The sequence below is a fragment of the Typha latifolia genome, chromosome 6 (assembly GCF_019914945.1).
Source record: "Typha latifolia isolate L0001 chromosome 6, TyphaL0001v2, whole genome shotgun sequence".
In the NCBI taxonomy this organism is placed as follows: Eukaryota; Viridiplantae; Streptophyta; class Magnoliopsida; order Poales; family Typhaceae; genus Typha; species Typha latifolia.
Genome location: NC_133091.1, coordinates 1961234 through 1975876, shown reverse-complemented (window position 1 = coordinate 1975876; position 14643 = coordinate 1961234). Strand labels below are relative to the sequence as shown.

Below are 14643 nucleotides of genomic sequence, written 5' to 3'. Positions count from 1 at the left end.
TAATAATTAATAATTATAGGGTAATTTGTGATGTAAATATAATTTCCTGAAAAATTAGGTCAATGAACAAGTTAAATTTCATCAACACCACCTTCTTTCTTCTTTCTTCTGTGACAATGAAGAGATTTAGCTCACTGCAAAAGAGGGGAAAGAAAAAAGAGAGTAATATTATTTTATTTTATTGGATGGAAATGGGAGTAGTAGCATTACTTGGTATCACCCAAATAGAGATGATTACATTGCAAGATAAGGACTTGGAAAGGGCACCCAAAAAGTGGACCAGGTGACGTGACCCATTTATGGCATGAGGTGGGGAGGGGGGGGGGGGGGCATGATGACGCACGCAATCCTAATGCGCTGGGCCCCACGCAGCCCATGAAGTTTGCGAGGATTTCGGTGGGCCCCAACGAGGAGTAGCCTCTAAGACTTCTTCCAAAGTCCCCCCCTTCGAAGGTGGGTTCCTCTACAAACCAAGTAGCAGAAACTCACCACAACCTGAGCGACTTCGCTCTCTTCTTTTCTTTTTCTGGCTATATAGGATTTCCTACATCAATCACTGTAGAGGATCCGAAGGGGAAAAAGAAAAAGGCATGGTGGGCCCCCCTTGTTCATTAAATAGTTGTGTTACCAACAACTCTAGTAATTTGCTAATGACCAAGGTGGTCATAAGTTCAACTCTAATTTTAAATAATATTATAAATAAATTATCTAGTGGTTGGTGGTTCGGTGGCTTGGCTTAATTCGGTTGATGACTCGGCTATGCGGTTAGCTTGAAAGAATAGCTTGACAACGCAACGGCTTGGAGCAGGTCTCAGCGGCGTTTGATTCGAAGTAATTGTTCAGCGACTCATATGGCCTGAAGTCTAGACTACAGCTAAAAGCTCGGTAAAACCTAAAAATACCTCGGTATCTAGGAATGATTGACCCTTTGTCCAACCCATATGTAATCTTCGGGCTCATGAATGATTAAAAAAAAAAATAGTTGTATTGCTAAGAGTGGCCCCACCCACATGAAAGGCTAACTTTTCTTTGAGTAACACTTTCTATTTTTGACCATGGCCTTGCTTTTCCTGGTCTGGACAAATCGGCTGATGAGATGGCATGGGGAGTGCTGTTGGTAGTGTGGAAAATTGAACAGGGTTTTGTGTACAAAGGATTGGTAGAAAATTTGACTTTTGAATTTGGTGACCTCCTCAACCAATTTGAATGGAATGATTCATACTTCACTTGACAATTCAAAATTATCAAGCTTGGTGTAGACCCAGTAACTAGAATATTTTTGAATTCAAATTCTGGCTGAGCTGATTTAACTGACATACTATTAAGTTTTTTATTTCTCTTATACCAAAAAAAGAAAAAGGATTGTAATTTAAGCTAATTATATATATTTTTTGTTGGAGATAATATTGGAGCAGCTCTCCTCTCCTCTCCTCTCCTCTCCTCAAATATAAGACCTAAATGGTGCTGTATCTTGTGCTTCTTGCAATTTAGGACTTCCTAATACTTATTTCAATTAGTTATCTAATTTTTATTTTTAATAGATCATGAGTCTGGAAGTTAATTATAGGTAGATAAAAAGTTAATCTTCTCTAATATATAGATTAGACAATTGAGTCAATTCTTTTGAGAAACAAGTTACGATGAGCTCAAATTATACTATAAAATTTTACATCAATAATAGGAATCAAACTCACGACCTTTGTTATAAGCTAATAGGACCAAACTACTGAGCTACAGTAATAATCTCTAAAGATGCCCAATTGGACTATCATACTTATGCCAATAATAGTCACGACATCATGCATTTCTTGTATGAGTTATAGTATTAAATTAGTATAAATTTGACTTGTTTATCCATAATTTTTTTTGTCAAAGTGATGCTATAACCAATCCATATGGTCAACTACAAATGCTTCTACCTTGGTGGCTACTAGATGAATAATGGTCATAAAATTTTATACCTAGGTAACGACTTCTCATATTTGCATGATCTATGAATGGTTAATATCAACTTCATTAATTAGAGACAATATCCCAATCTAAGAGCAACAACTCTACTAGTTCATAAAGTTTGATTAAGACATTGCTAATTAGAGTATGCATGACTTCCATGTGTATGGGCATATGGATTTAAGCACAAGAGAATGAGGTTTTACTCCTTTTAGGAAGACAAGAGTAGATGGAGGCCTAAAACTTTACTAAGAAACAAGTGAACAAGAGATGGGCATAAGTCTTATCTATCACACATCAAGATGGTGATAGAATTCTAAACTTTGTGTGCATTGATTTCCTAATGTTGTATTCTTTTGCATTATTAATTGCACTTGTATTTCTTCTTACTAAGAATCAAAATACAAAATATTTTAAGAAATTTACAGAAAAAAATATTGAAAGTTACATTTAACAAAATAATTCTATTATTATAAAATATATATAAAATATCAAAACTATTGCTAATTAAACAAGGATATTACAGTAATTATATATTTAATTAATTTAACTCTTTTAAATGGTAATTATATATTAAGTGAATTTTTGAGGTAGTAAAAGTATAAAAAGCATAGATTGAATGATAAATATCCAACCTATGAGATAGAATATAATTTAAATATAATTCTTTATTTTAATACGAGGTAGAGTTCAATTTAAATTTAATTCTCTATCTATTATCAAATTTTAGTTTATCAATTTTAAACATGAGAGATATACATAAGTATTAAAAATAATCCAAGATATAGAAGTTAATTAAACTTTCATCAAGTTAATATAGGAAGATATAAATACCTTATTGTGATATATATATATATATATATATTTTTTTTTTTTTTTGTTGTTTGTTTGATAAATTACTAAAATAATATATTTTTCATATGTATATATATATGAAATTTAAAAAGATATATATGTAAAAAAAAAATTTAGTAACTTACGTGTAAAAGAAGTCATTAAATAGCTAAATTATAATAGTTATACTTATAATTATATCAATAATAAAATCAAAGTTTACTTAGGAAGTTTTAATAGGTTCTCATCTAATCTAAAAGATTTTACACTTATCGTCACCAATCCGTGGCTGTCAAGTGAAAGATCCAACTTTCAACTTTCAACTTTGAAAAGATGCAGTGAAAAAATATGGCCGCAATACTTTTTTCCATTTCAAACCCAACATAAGGTATTATCTCAGTTTACGCCCTCTCGTTAGATCATAAACCGCATTAAATAGAAAATATAGGGTGTGAAATGAGAAAATCCCTTTTAGTTTAAGATTATTTCGAATTTTGATAAATTATACATTTCAATTTATAAGTAATATTTTAGAAGCAAAGCAAAAATATCGCGGTAATCCAATTCATTCCCTGAGGCCACGGCCAGGGCATTTGTTTCTCTCTCTATGATCTCCAGCTCGCGTGAGGTAAAATCTCCCCTCTCTCTCTCTCTCCCCCTTATCACGCGCAAGTTCCTCGGATCATCCACGAACTAGGGTTTCTAGATATTTTTAATTCGCTCCTGCCTCCGCAAAACCCGTTCCCCAAATACTCTCCCGATTAGCGATTTCGTGATTTAGTTCAAAAAATTGGATCGATTTGGCAATCTTCTTGGGTTAGTATAGTTTGAAAGCCAATCTGGAAGTTTGTGGAAAGGTGATTTAATTTTTTTAATGCTTCCATGTTATTAAAGTCGGGATTTTGGAATGTGTTTTATGGGATTCTATTTGTTTGATCGTATAGAAAGACAATCTTTTTGAAATTTTTTAATTACATATTCACTCATTCATATCGAGGAAGCTTCTTATTTGATTTTTTGTTTTTTTTTTTGTTTTTTTTGTTGATCTACTCTGGAACCTATTGTTTAATGAATTTTTGTCGAAAATTTATCACCTTTACTTTTGAATTAGATTCCAAGAGATGAGTAACATCAAGAATGAGATTGAGAATGGTACAGAACCAATGGATCCAAGCAACTCGCCATCGAACGATGACATAAATAGTGGAGTAGCTGTTGAAGGAGGTCCTGCTTTAAAGAAGGGGCCTTGGACATCCGCAGAAGACAAAATATTGGTGGAGTATGTTAGGAAGCATGGTGAAGGAAACTGGAATGCTGTCCAGAAGCATTCAGGGCTGTCCAGATGCGGCAAAAGTTGCAGGCTTCGATGGGCAAATCACCTGAGGCCAGACTTAAAGAAAGGGGCTTTCACAGTTGAAGAAGAGAAATTGATCATTGAACTTCATGCTAAATTCGGAAACAAATGGGCTCGGATGGCTACTTATGTAAGTGTAGTTTGCTACTTTACTCTCTGTTTTGGAGTCCTGTTTTTTATTATAATCTCTTAATTGATTGTTTTTCTTTTCCCCATTCAGTATGATTGGAGAAAGTTTTTTACCTTATATATGCTAGTAGTTTGAGTTTACAGAACTAATCGGCTGAAATAAGGCATCAATTATTACAAGCCTGAATATGGAATTTTTTTTTTGGTAAAAGTTTTGTTTTCCCTTTGTCTTTAAAGTGAACCACAATTAAAAGATTTGAGACTAGTTTTTGTTTATCATTCATTCTGATGCAAATGCTTGGTCCTTATTACTTTATGCAAAAGTCTCAATGTCAAACGAATTTCTGCAAGAAAATACCCATTTTTTCTTATTGTTTTTATATAACTGCAGCATCTAGAGGTCCCTTTCCTTTCGCTCTGTTTACTGTTTGTAGTCTAGCAAGTACTTTTGGATTATGTAGCTAGCATTTTTCATCATTAAAGTGGTGTTAAAATGAAGAAGTAATCGCTTTTTTTCTTGTTTGGTACTCTTAGTAAATTCAGAATAAATCTAGGTTGATTCAATAGAACTACGAGTAATCCTCGTATTTATATTATTGTATGTGATTCACACACTCAGTTGATGACTTGCACTCTACTTTGCTTCTTCCTCTCTTCCTCTCTCTCTCTCTCTCTCTCTCTCTCTCTCTCTCTCTCTCTCTCTCTCTCTCTCTCTCTCTCTCTCTCTCTCTCTCTCTCTCTCTCTCTCTCTTTCATTCATATCTTCTGGATTCTATATTTTCTTTTGAAGATAGTAGTTTTGTAAGTTTGCAACTTTTTTCTTTCACCATGAGCTACTAAAGGAGCATGTACAACCGTTCTTCTCAAATTAAGTAATTTTAAAATTTGAAAGCACAAGTGCTGCTTTCATCATTTTGAAAGGAATCTGTTGAAACTAAACCCTCTCCCAAATTTGTGATATCCTGGTAGGAGCTAGACACATTCCCATTTTGTTCTTTTACTTGAAGTTTTAAGAAGGGTGGTCCCTCATAGTGATGAGGATTTTGAGAGATTCATACAAGTCCAATATATAACAATTAAACTTGATTATTTTACTTGCAGTGTCTTATTAAGATGTATTGTCATGTTGTGCTTTTTGATATTCAATGTGACCACAGGAAGTGCTTGCCATCCTCATTTTTTTACAGAACTGCAGAAACCTATTGAAATATAAATTTACAAACTATATAGTATAATTTTGTAAGGCATCTTAAAGCAAAGTCAGGTGAGCTTTATTCTAATGTAAGATGTATGGTATTTTTTTTTTTACTCAAATTTGATTCTTCTTATGTTTGTTTTTACAAGACTTTTATCTATTCTCTTCCTGCTACATTTTCTTTTTAATTTAACAGAAGAGTTATCACGACTACTATCATCTAATGTGTGGATTACAATTTCTTAGTACTTGTAGTTTTTTTTTTAAAATTTTGTGATGCAATTACAATTTTTAGTACCCGTAGGTTTTTTTTTTCATTTTGTGATGCAATCCTTAAAGCTATTTCTGCCAATACTGTTTCCTAAAACTATGCCTTTTACTTTTTGTGCATGACACAAATTTATCTTATGTGAATTCTTCTGTTGTTTGCTGAATATATTGTTCATCATTATTGGTGAACAATAGAGAAGGTTTATTGTTGTGCATGTTTTGTATCTTCAAGGTAAATAACATATTTACAAGAGACTAGGAACTATATTCTAAAATGTTGACTTGGTCTGGGATTGATTGATTGGATATCACAGCTTTTTGGCTAATTAAAAAGTTCAAAGAATCTTTACTCTTATGCACAATTGATGTCCTCAATTCTAAATCAATCTTTTAGTTATCTATTCCTTATCTCTAGTAATTTCTATGTAGTTTCTTCTGTTTCTTTTGGCATTGGAAAATTGACCTCAAATATCTGTTTCCCAGTTACCAGGGCGCACAGATAATGAGATAAAGAACTTTTGGAATACTCGAATAAAGAGGCGTCAACGCGCTGGTTTACCCCTTTATCCCGATAATGTGTGCTTTCCAGTGTCAAATGAAAATCAGACAAGCCACAATACAAGTATATTTACCTCCGGTGACAAACGACCCAATGAGCTCTTGCAGGGAAATGTTTTTGATATTCCTCCTTTTGTAATGGGCAATGATACTAACCAAGGGAGTTTATCGTATAGACCTCCTTTTCTAGATTTTTCTCCAAATAAATTGCTTTGTCAAGGCTTTGGAGTTCAGAATTCTGTCTTCATGAATCCAAGCACAAGGCATATCAGAGAATCTGAAGACTTAATTTCTGAATTTAATGGTTCCTTCCCTGATGAGCTTCCTTCATTTGAGCATTTCCCCATTAATGGGCCTGAGCAGCATCACTTGGGTTTTAGTTATCCCTTTGATCCTAACCCCAACAGTAAGAACTTGGCACCTTTTGGTGGTGCCATCTCTGGTAGCCATACCCTTCCAAATGGCAATTTCTCTGCTTCCAGGCCTTTTCTTGGGTCTGTGAAGACGGAGCTCCCTTCACTCCAATATACCCAAACAGATGCTAGTGATAGCTGGTTGGAATGTAGCCCCATACCTCCACTAGGATCAGTTGATACTTATATTCAATCTCCTGCAGAAACTGCATCAGTGCAATCTGATTTGTTTTCAGTACGGGAGTCTGGAATTTTGGACGAAATGTATGGTAAATCACACGCATTGAGCAGTGCAAAAAGTCAATTGCTTGCCAATAATTCGTCTCCTTTAATCGCACTGAATGACATGGTGGAAACTTCAGGGGTTGATCTTTGTGCAGAAAGCCGGCAAGGATATGATGACCCAGTATCCCCCTTGGGCCGATCGGCTGCTTTTGTGTTCAGTGAGTGCACTCCTCCCATTAGTGGCAGTTCACCACCAGATGAGCTCCAGCCGGCCAAGTCAACTTCTGGTAAGAATCCTAGTGCTTCATTTCTCACCGCCTTTTATAATGGGAGCATAAATAAATCATAAATATAGATTTGGCAGGTTTGAACACTATGATGGCTGCTGATGAAATTGATCCAAGCTCAAAATTGTATGAGGGATATTATTCACCTGGCCCAGATGTCTCAGGTATGGATGCTTTATTAGGGCCAGATTTCTTCGGGAAAGGCAATCAAATACCAAAAGTTGAGTCCATGTTTGATGAGAATTTTCCAATGCTTTGGGCTGAAAATTTGTTCGATGAGGACAAACCAATGCCAATGGGAACATCATCCACGTTCAGTCGGGGGCTGGGGCTCGAGTCTTTTCCATGGAAGAACATGCCTCAAGCCTGTCAAACGGCCGAGTTTCCTTAAAATCCTCAATGGCACTTCTATGAGATTTATTCAGCTCATGGTTGAGGAAATGTTGGTTTATCATGTTCTTTTTGTTTTATAGGCTAGTCGGGAAATACTCGATAGTTTGGAATGTGCATTGCTAGTTAGTTTGTCTTGTCAGCATTAGAGGAATCAGTAGCATTAGCAATCGTTCTTTAGGCGATTGTTGAATAATCTGTAGGAAAGAACTCTTATACTCCCAATATTGGTATTTCAAATTTGGAATTATTTTTCTTTTACATTTGCTTCCATAGTTTGAAGATCTTTGTGCTTCTGAAAGAAAGTACTCATGGAATTGTGACTTTTTTCACTTATTCCTGTGACTCTGTTTTCTTGCTACTTCAAAAATCTGTATGTGTGTGTGACACTAGTTTATTATATTGGTATTAACATTGTTGATCTTTGTGAAAAGTGTATGTTAGGTTCAAATCCTTCAATGTCGGATCCAAGGGTCAGACTATATCCAATTTGATCCAATTTGGTTCCATATCGAAGATATTGGTTGTGAGATTTTTCTATCTATCTAGATAAGAGATATGAATTGAAGAATAGTATTCGAATAAATACTTGTATATATCCACATAGTTTGAAATATTATGAAAATACTGATCTACTTTTTTGTACATATTTCCTTCAGTAATATCATAATTTGTTAGATTGATTCCAATCTGTACCTATAGTTAGCCGATAAGATAATTAAGTTCGCTATCTATATCTATATCTATATCTATATCTATATCTATATCTATATCTATATCTATATCTATATCTAAATTAAAAAAATAAAAATAAATATGAATATAATTTTATCACTATCCAGTCTGTCATCTTATTAGTTTTCACCCCTATAATATACCCTAAAAAAGTACAAAAATGCACTCCCTTATGCAGCAACTAAACATGCCGTGCCGGCCAAGGGGTCGGATAAATAAAACCTCGAATAACTTCCCGTTGATTGGGAACAATCGAGCTCGATAAGGGTTCTTATCCGTGGATAAGACCTCAGCGTCGCCTTTAAGGGGCGGGTAACTTTTTAAACCCTACTGCTTCGCGTTGAGCGTTTCTGCGACCCGTGAGCACTTCTATCCGAAAAATTATATATAAAATGTTTTTAGACAACTTCTTTCTTTGAACTCGTCGCAAAACCCTTCCAGTTTGCTAAAAAAATGGCGGCAATCTTCCACAAATCTCCCCTCGTCGCCGCCAAAGCAATCTCGTTTCCTCCAAATCCCGTCTCTTCCCGTCCAAATGTGGGAAGAATCTCTCCAAATTTGGGGCAGAATCATGTCCCGTGTCTTCCATATTCTATCCGACCTTTCTGGAATTCCACCTCTGGTTTTGGGTTTGGGATAAAAGGTCTTGAATTTGGCCCGTATCGAGCGATTCCGGGCGGTGGATCCGGCGGCGAGGGCGGGGGCGGGAGGTCAGGTGATGGGAGCTCCGGCGGCGGTGGAGGAGGAGGAGGAGGAGGTGATGGTGGTGGAAGTGAGAGTGGTGGGAACGATAATTTCTTGTTCTCGTGGTAAAAGTTGCCATCTATCTGTTTCCTTTTGCGTTGTTATGGGAAATTTTGTTATAACCGTCTTTCTATTGGGAAAATTCATGACAGTTTTGTTCAGCTAGTGTCAATGCTCAGGAATCTGAGTGACAAATTTGTATACGTTGATGCTTTGTTTGCTTTTCTTTTTCCAAGTACAAATTCGTTAAATTGTTTCTGATATGGATTGTCTTGGTATCACGCAATACATGGGTGTTCATCAGGACTTAAAGAGTTTGCCCATTTCTTTTTTCTCTTCAGAAAGCTCAATTTGATACTTTATTTGAGGAATTGTAGAATAATGTTTAATTGATTATTTAAATTATCAAACTAGAGATCTTATGGCTGTTCAAGAACATTTCTACATGATCTTCTATTATATTTTTCTATCTTTCTGTACATTAAGCGGTATTAATGTTCAAAGCATCACTATTGAAGCATCGGCATGCAGTTTATTAAGTCTTGTAGCATGGGTTTGAGTAAACAACCTTCCAACTCCTCCTTAACAAGGATTAGGTGGCATATATATACTACTGTGGCATCCTAGTGCACTAGGAAGCTCTTTTTGGGTACACTAAATCATTTAATATATGTATAATCACAAAATATTAATTTCGGCAGCACACACCCTTTTCTTTAACACTACTTGACAAATGCAATAGAGCTTGGCTGTTCTGTTGCACTTTTTTTTTGTGTGCTTATGCTGATGGTTCTATTTCCATCTTGTAACGTATAGAGAAACAGTAGGTTCATTAACAACCTTATTACATCTTTTCAGGTACCTTATGGCTCTTGATAAGCATCCGGTGATAACTAAAGCTATAACATCATCTATACTAAACCTCATTGGAGATTTAATATGCCAGGTTGATTTCCACTTCTACTGATTCTTTTGACATGTTGTTATTTTGTCCAAGTTCATAAATCTTCTCTTTATGAGACCAATGTACTATTTATTACCTCTGATACCTGATATTTCACTTTGATAAAAAGGGCACAATTATTTATGCTGTTGGTACAATATTCTTTATCAGGTCATTAACCAAGAAATAGTGATGCTTCATATCATGACTGTTTGACAAGGGTCTATATGTCATGATGGGTTGTGATATTACTGAATTTCTTTTATCACTTTTTACTACATCTAATTTTCTTGGAGTTGCCCTCCATATTTGCATCTTGCAGCTTCTGATTAATAAGGTGTCAAAGCTGGATGTGAGGCGAACAATTGTGTCCGCTTTCTTGGGACTTGTCTTGGTTGGCCCGACATTGCATATTTGGTATGATAACATGACTATCTAAATGGTTGTATTTCTTGTGGTTTAATTTTATGTTCTGATCTCTTTTTGAACATCAACTCTTGTGCTTACAAAGACCAGTTGATTATCTTGAAAGCTTGCTTGTTAATGTGAAACTTGATTTGCAGGTATTTGTATTTGAGTAAATTAGTGACTATTAGTGGTGCTTCAGGGGCATTCGTGCGCCTTTTGCTTGATCAGGTAGGCATTTATCTTTCATTCCCTTTAAGGTTTTAAATCTTGATTTATCATGTCTGGTGAACTGGATGTATATTTGCAGGTTTTGTTTCATCAGATTATCTCTCTTAAATACGTCAAGCATTGCTACTTATGGTATCTCATTCACTATCTGACTTAAAATATGTAAACTGTCTCCTTTTACAGTCCATCTTCTCTCCTATATTCATTGGAGTTTTCATGGCTTCACTTGTCACCTTAGAGGGAAGGCCTTCTCATGTTGTGCCAAAGCTTCGGCAGGTAAATTACACCCCATTTCTCTGCCTAAGCGATAGTACAATAACAACTCCGGCATATACTTTTTGCAGGAGTGGTTTTCAGCAGTGATAGCAAATTGGCAATTGTGGATCCCGTTTCAATTTCTGAACTTCCGCTTTGTTCCACAGCAATTTCAGGTCTCATATCATACTCTTCTCACCAATATAATCTTAAGATAATGGAAAAATGAGAGGTGAACCTGTGAACCTGTCATAAGATACACATAACTTAGCTTTTCGAAATTAATAGTCATAATCACTGGATACCCTTTTGTCATTATTGTATTCCAAAATTATGTATTGTGGATTAATATACACTGCTTGAAATACTTACTCTTTCCCTCTAGAAGACTAGAACTGTGTTCTGCTTGGGAAATTTTGTTATTTTTCTTGCTGATATTACTTTTTATTGACTTGAATATCAGGTTCTTGTGGCAAACATTGTAGCTCTGGCATGGAATGTGATTCTGTCATTTAAAGCTCATAAAGAAGTTGTTCTGAAATAGGTAGCTCCTTCTTCATTATGTATTTGGTGAACATAACGTTCTACGATGACTCTTAATCTTTATCCATAAGTAGGAGAGCAAGTTCTTGTCTTCATAAAAATGCTTGAGCTTTTTTGCTTGTTGATGATATCTTTATGTCTTGCAATTTCCTTTTCTCAGGTAAAAATCTCCAGGAATAACTGGCCAACCATGAAGAATTGCTGGGCAGCAATTCATCCAACAATGTGGTAAATGTTTCATAGCAAAGAAGCATTTGAGGAAACCTTTTTTGATATGCTTCTTAGTCTGTTGTGCTTTATGCTAAATTATGAATTTTTCTATCAGCTTCCTGTCACTGGATGCATGCAGTTGATGTGCTTCTCTCTTTTTCTTTGGATGAAATCGAAATTTTCTTCTTCAGTATTTTGATATTTCTTTCTCTCTCTCTCTCTCTCTCTCTCTCTCTCTTTCATTTTTTTTCTTTTTTTGAAAAAAAAAATCATAGGTTAATTGACTGGAGAGGAAATCAAATCACTATCCCTTTCATTTAAACCATCGTTGACATATACAACCTAATTATTGACCTAAATAATATGCCATAATACCAAACTCTTCGTAAACGGTATCTATTCTCCTTATTCCCGACAGCATCAAGTTCAGCCACGTGGCCACACATACATGTGTATTAGTCAACGAGCAGAACATTTGTGGGTCCCACCTCTGACCAGGATTCCCCGTCGATGACTTGTATGATTTTAGTGTGTTGCAAAACTATTTAGCGAAAGAGTTCCCTCAACGCACCTATCTTTGCAATAAAAATTAGCTTTAAGAAGACAGTAAGTAACAACAATTATATTAATACATTAATGCGTTGTAAAATAAGTATATAAAACTAATAAAACTACAATTATTATCACTTAATCTAAGAAAAGCTAAGAAAAAAGTAGTTATAGTAAACCACATAATTTCTCCTACATGGCCCCCCAAGTCTCCAGAGTAGGGTAGCTCAGGCTCACAAATGGGTCGAGCTCGAACCGATCGGGTTCAACCGAAGCGGACACAACTACCTCCGGTCCGACCTTCTCGTCCCGGTCGAGCAACAGAGCCGACGTGTCGAGCGTGGGCACGAAGCAGCTCTCTGCCGTCTCGACCCGCTTCGCCTCCGGTTCGACCGCCGGCTCCACAGGCGCCTCCGGGTCGTCGGCCCGGACCCCGGTCACGTGCTGCACCATTTCCCGGAAGTTGGCCGGGTCGGCGACGATGTAGGTCGTGGGGAGCCTCTTCGACGGGCGGGGCTTCCGCTTCGAGACCCTCCCGGTCGCCCGCGGGAGGAGGAACGGCCGCCGAGGCGCCGGCGAAGCGCCGGCGAGGTGGAGGAGGAGGGCGGGGTCGCGCGCGAAGGACTGGGAGATCCAGTAGGGGTCGAGGATCGACATGGATTTTTTCGATTAGGGTTTTCGAATTTAGCGCATTCCAATTCGTGGAATTAGGGGAGAAGAGTGAGTGCAATGGTGAGGGAGGGAGGGAGGGAGAGGGAAAGGGTGGGGGTGATTTGGTTATGTAGAGGGGTTTGGGTGCATTTAATGAGGCGGTTGGGTGGGGGTGGGGTGGGGAGGGGAGGGGGAGGCAGCAACGCGGGCGGGGGGAGCCACGTGTCTTTTAATATTCCCGCCCTGCTTTAATTACAGTGCGTCTCGGAGATCGAGGCGTAGGAGTTGGATAAAAAAAATATTATTCGCGGTGTATATCGGTTAATGTGGAGAGGAGCTCAAATAATTGATGTCTACCTTTTTTAGTCCTTGTTTGTTCTTCTAGAAAGATTACTTGAAATTTTTTTATCATATCTGAAATTATATTTTTACCTCTGTGATTAAGTGTAAATTTACTTTATTTTTTTATAAGTTTATTTGTGAAGTAAATCTAAAGATAGTTATTAGTTGTAAATAATTAGATAAATTTTATAAATAATAAATATACAATAAATATATTTATTATTTAAAATCTGATCAGTATTATTTGAGATTTGATAAGTTTATAAATATCTTTAAATTTCACGTATAATTTAGTATATGAACAAAAAAAATTATTAGAGAATAAAGTAATAGAAATAAAATTGGAGAATAGTAAAGTAAATTTAATAATTCCACGAGGAAGATGCGCCGTCTCAGGATGACGTCCTTCTACGTCACGGTGACCTCACTGTCGTACTATATATCTATTTTGGTCCTTGTAATCTTTCACTTTTCTCTTTTGGTCCCTCCCCATAAGCACGAGTGGTGGGTGCTACTGCAATATCTTGCAACTAATCCACTCGCAAAAAGTGGAAGTACTGGTTTTCATAAAAAGCCATCGCTTTACCCATTTGCATACAAACTAATCCTCTTATGCAAACTCTAATGCATGGATATGCATGTGAATTTCTATTGTTTCTAATTTTGCAACCAAGAAAAAAAAAAGTGGCTAATTTTTGCAACTTATTGTAAGGAGATTTAAACCTAATGAGTAAGACTTCAAAATTCTCTTTCTTTATTTTTTTAATTGTTTTCACAATTTGATGTGATCCAAACCAGATTAGCAGCACATTATTAGACCTAATCAATGATTAACATAGTTGGCTAACATATAATAACAAAGATGGTCTTTATTGCCATGCTTCTTTTAGACTTTTGCAAGTAAGCACACATAACAATAACCACTTGTTAGTAGACTAATGGTTGCAACTCAAGCTTTTCTCTACCAAACCCAATAATCTAAGTGAGGTCTCTGAAAGAAATTTCCTCTTTTCTTACCCTATGTACTTATAATATAACTATCATTAGCGCTTGCCTGTGTAAGCTGTTATCTTGTGGAATTAAATTAATCACCATCCCTGATTCTTAGTTACTTTAATCACTGCCAATGTTGGAGTTGGTGAGAAGTGAGGGGCTTTGTCTCAAAACTTTAACAAAGTCAAACTAGGTCTTTTGCCTTCAAGTCCACTCGACTTAATCTAATATTTATCTCATCTCTAATAGAGATTGCTCCATATTGTGAAGCTGACTCTGTCAAGAGAATTGGATCAACTTGTAAGTTTGGCATTCTAAAAAATTGAAGCTCTGAAGTCTATTCAACTATTCTTGTCAGACAAATATTTCAATGTTAATTAAGCCCATTTTTAAAGCTAAGTTGCAGATTCTTGGCCTAAACTGTTTAATCCTATGAT

The 14643-nt window shown here is 36.1% G+C and overlaps 3 protein-coding genes across 5 annotated transcripts; 2 read left to right on the top strand and 1 right to left on the bottom strand.

The window, feature by feature from the left end:
• Positions 1–3288: 3288 nt before the first annotated feature.
• LOC140790061 (transcription factor GAMYB-like) lies at positions 3289–7866 on the top strand. Of its 3 annotated transcripts, none has more exons than XM_073139974.1 (4): positions 3289–3412; positions 3896–4268; positions 6216–7215; positions 7293–7866. In XM_073139974.1, exons 2-4 carry the CDS (start codon positions 3906–3908, stop codon positions 7604–7606), a joined length of 1677 nt encoding a protein of 558 aa, XP_072996075.1. In that variant the 5' UTR covers positions 3289–3412; positions 3896–3905; the 3' UTR covers positions 7607–7866. The 3 variants fall into 3 exon arrangements, with proteins under 3 accessions (XP_072996075.1, XP_072996073.1, XP_072996074.1); XM_073139972.1 differs by having other exon boundaries at positions 7284–7866; XM_073139973.1 differs by lacking the exon at positions 3289–3412 and adding an exon at positions 3519–3641 and having other exon boundaries at positions 7284–7866.
• Positions 7867–8672: 806 nt separating this feature from the next.
• Positions 8673–11864, top strand: LOC140790098 (protein sym-1). Its single transcript, XM_073140025.1, has 8 exons — positions 8673–9149; positions 9943–10030; positions 10350–10444; positions 10591–10663; positions 10847–10939; positions 11008–11094; positions 11382–11462; positions 11622–11864. The coding sequence occupies exons 1-7, from the start codon at positions 8794–8796 to the stop codon at positions 11460–11462; spliced, it is 873 nt and encodes a 290-aa protein (XP_072996126.1). The 5' UTR covers positions 8673–8793; the 3' UTR covers positions 11622–11864.
• A 383-nt stretch (positions 11865–12247) lies between these two features.
• LOC140790097 (calmodulin-binding protein 25-like) lies at positions 12248–12984 on the bottom strand. Its single transcript, XM_073140024.1, has one exon. The coding sequence runs from the start codon at positions 12875–12877 to the stop codon at positions 12413–12415; it is 465 nt and encodes a 154-aa protein (XP_072996125.1). The 5' UTR covers positions 12878–12984; the 3' UTR covers positions 12248–12412.
• Positions 12985–14643: the final 1659 nt, after the last annotated feature.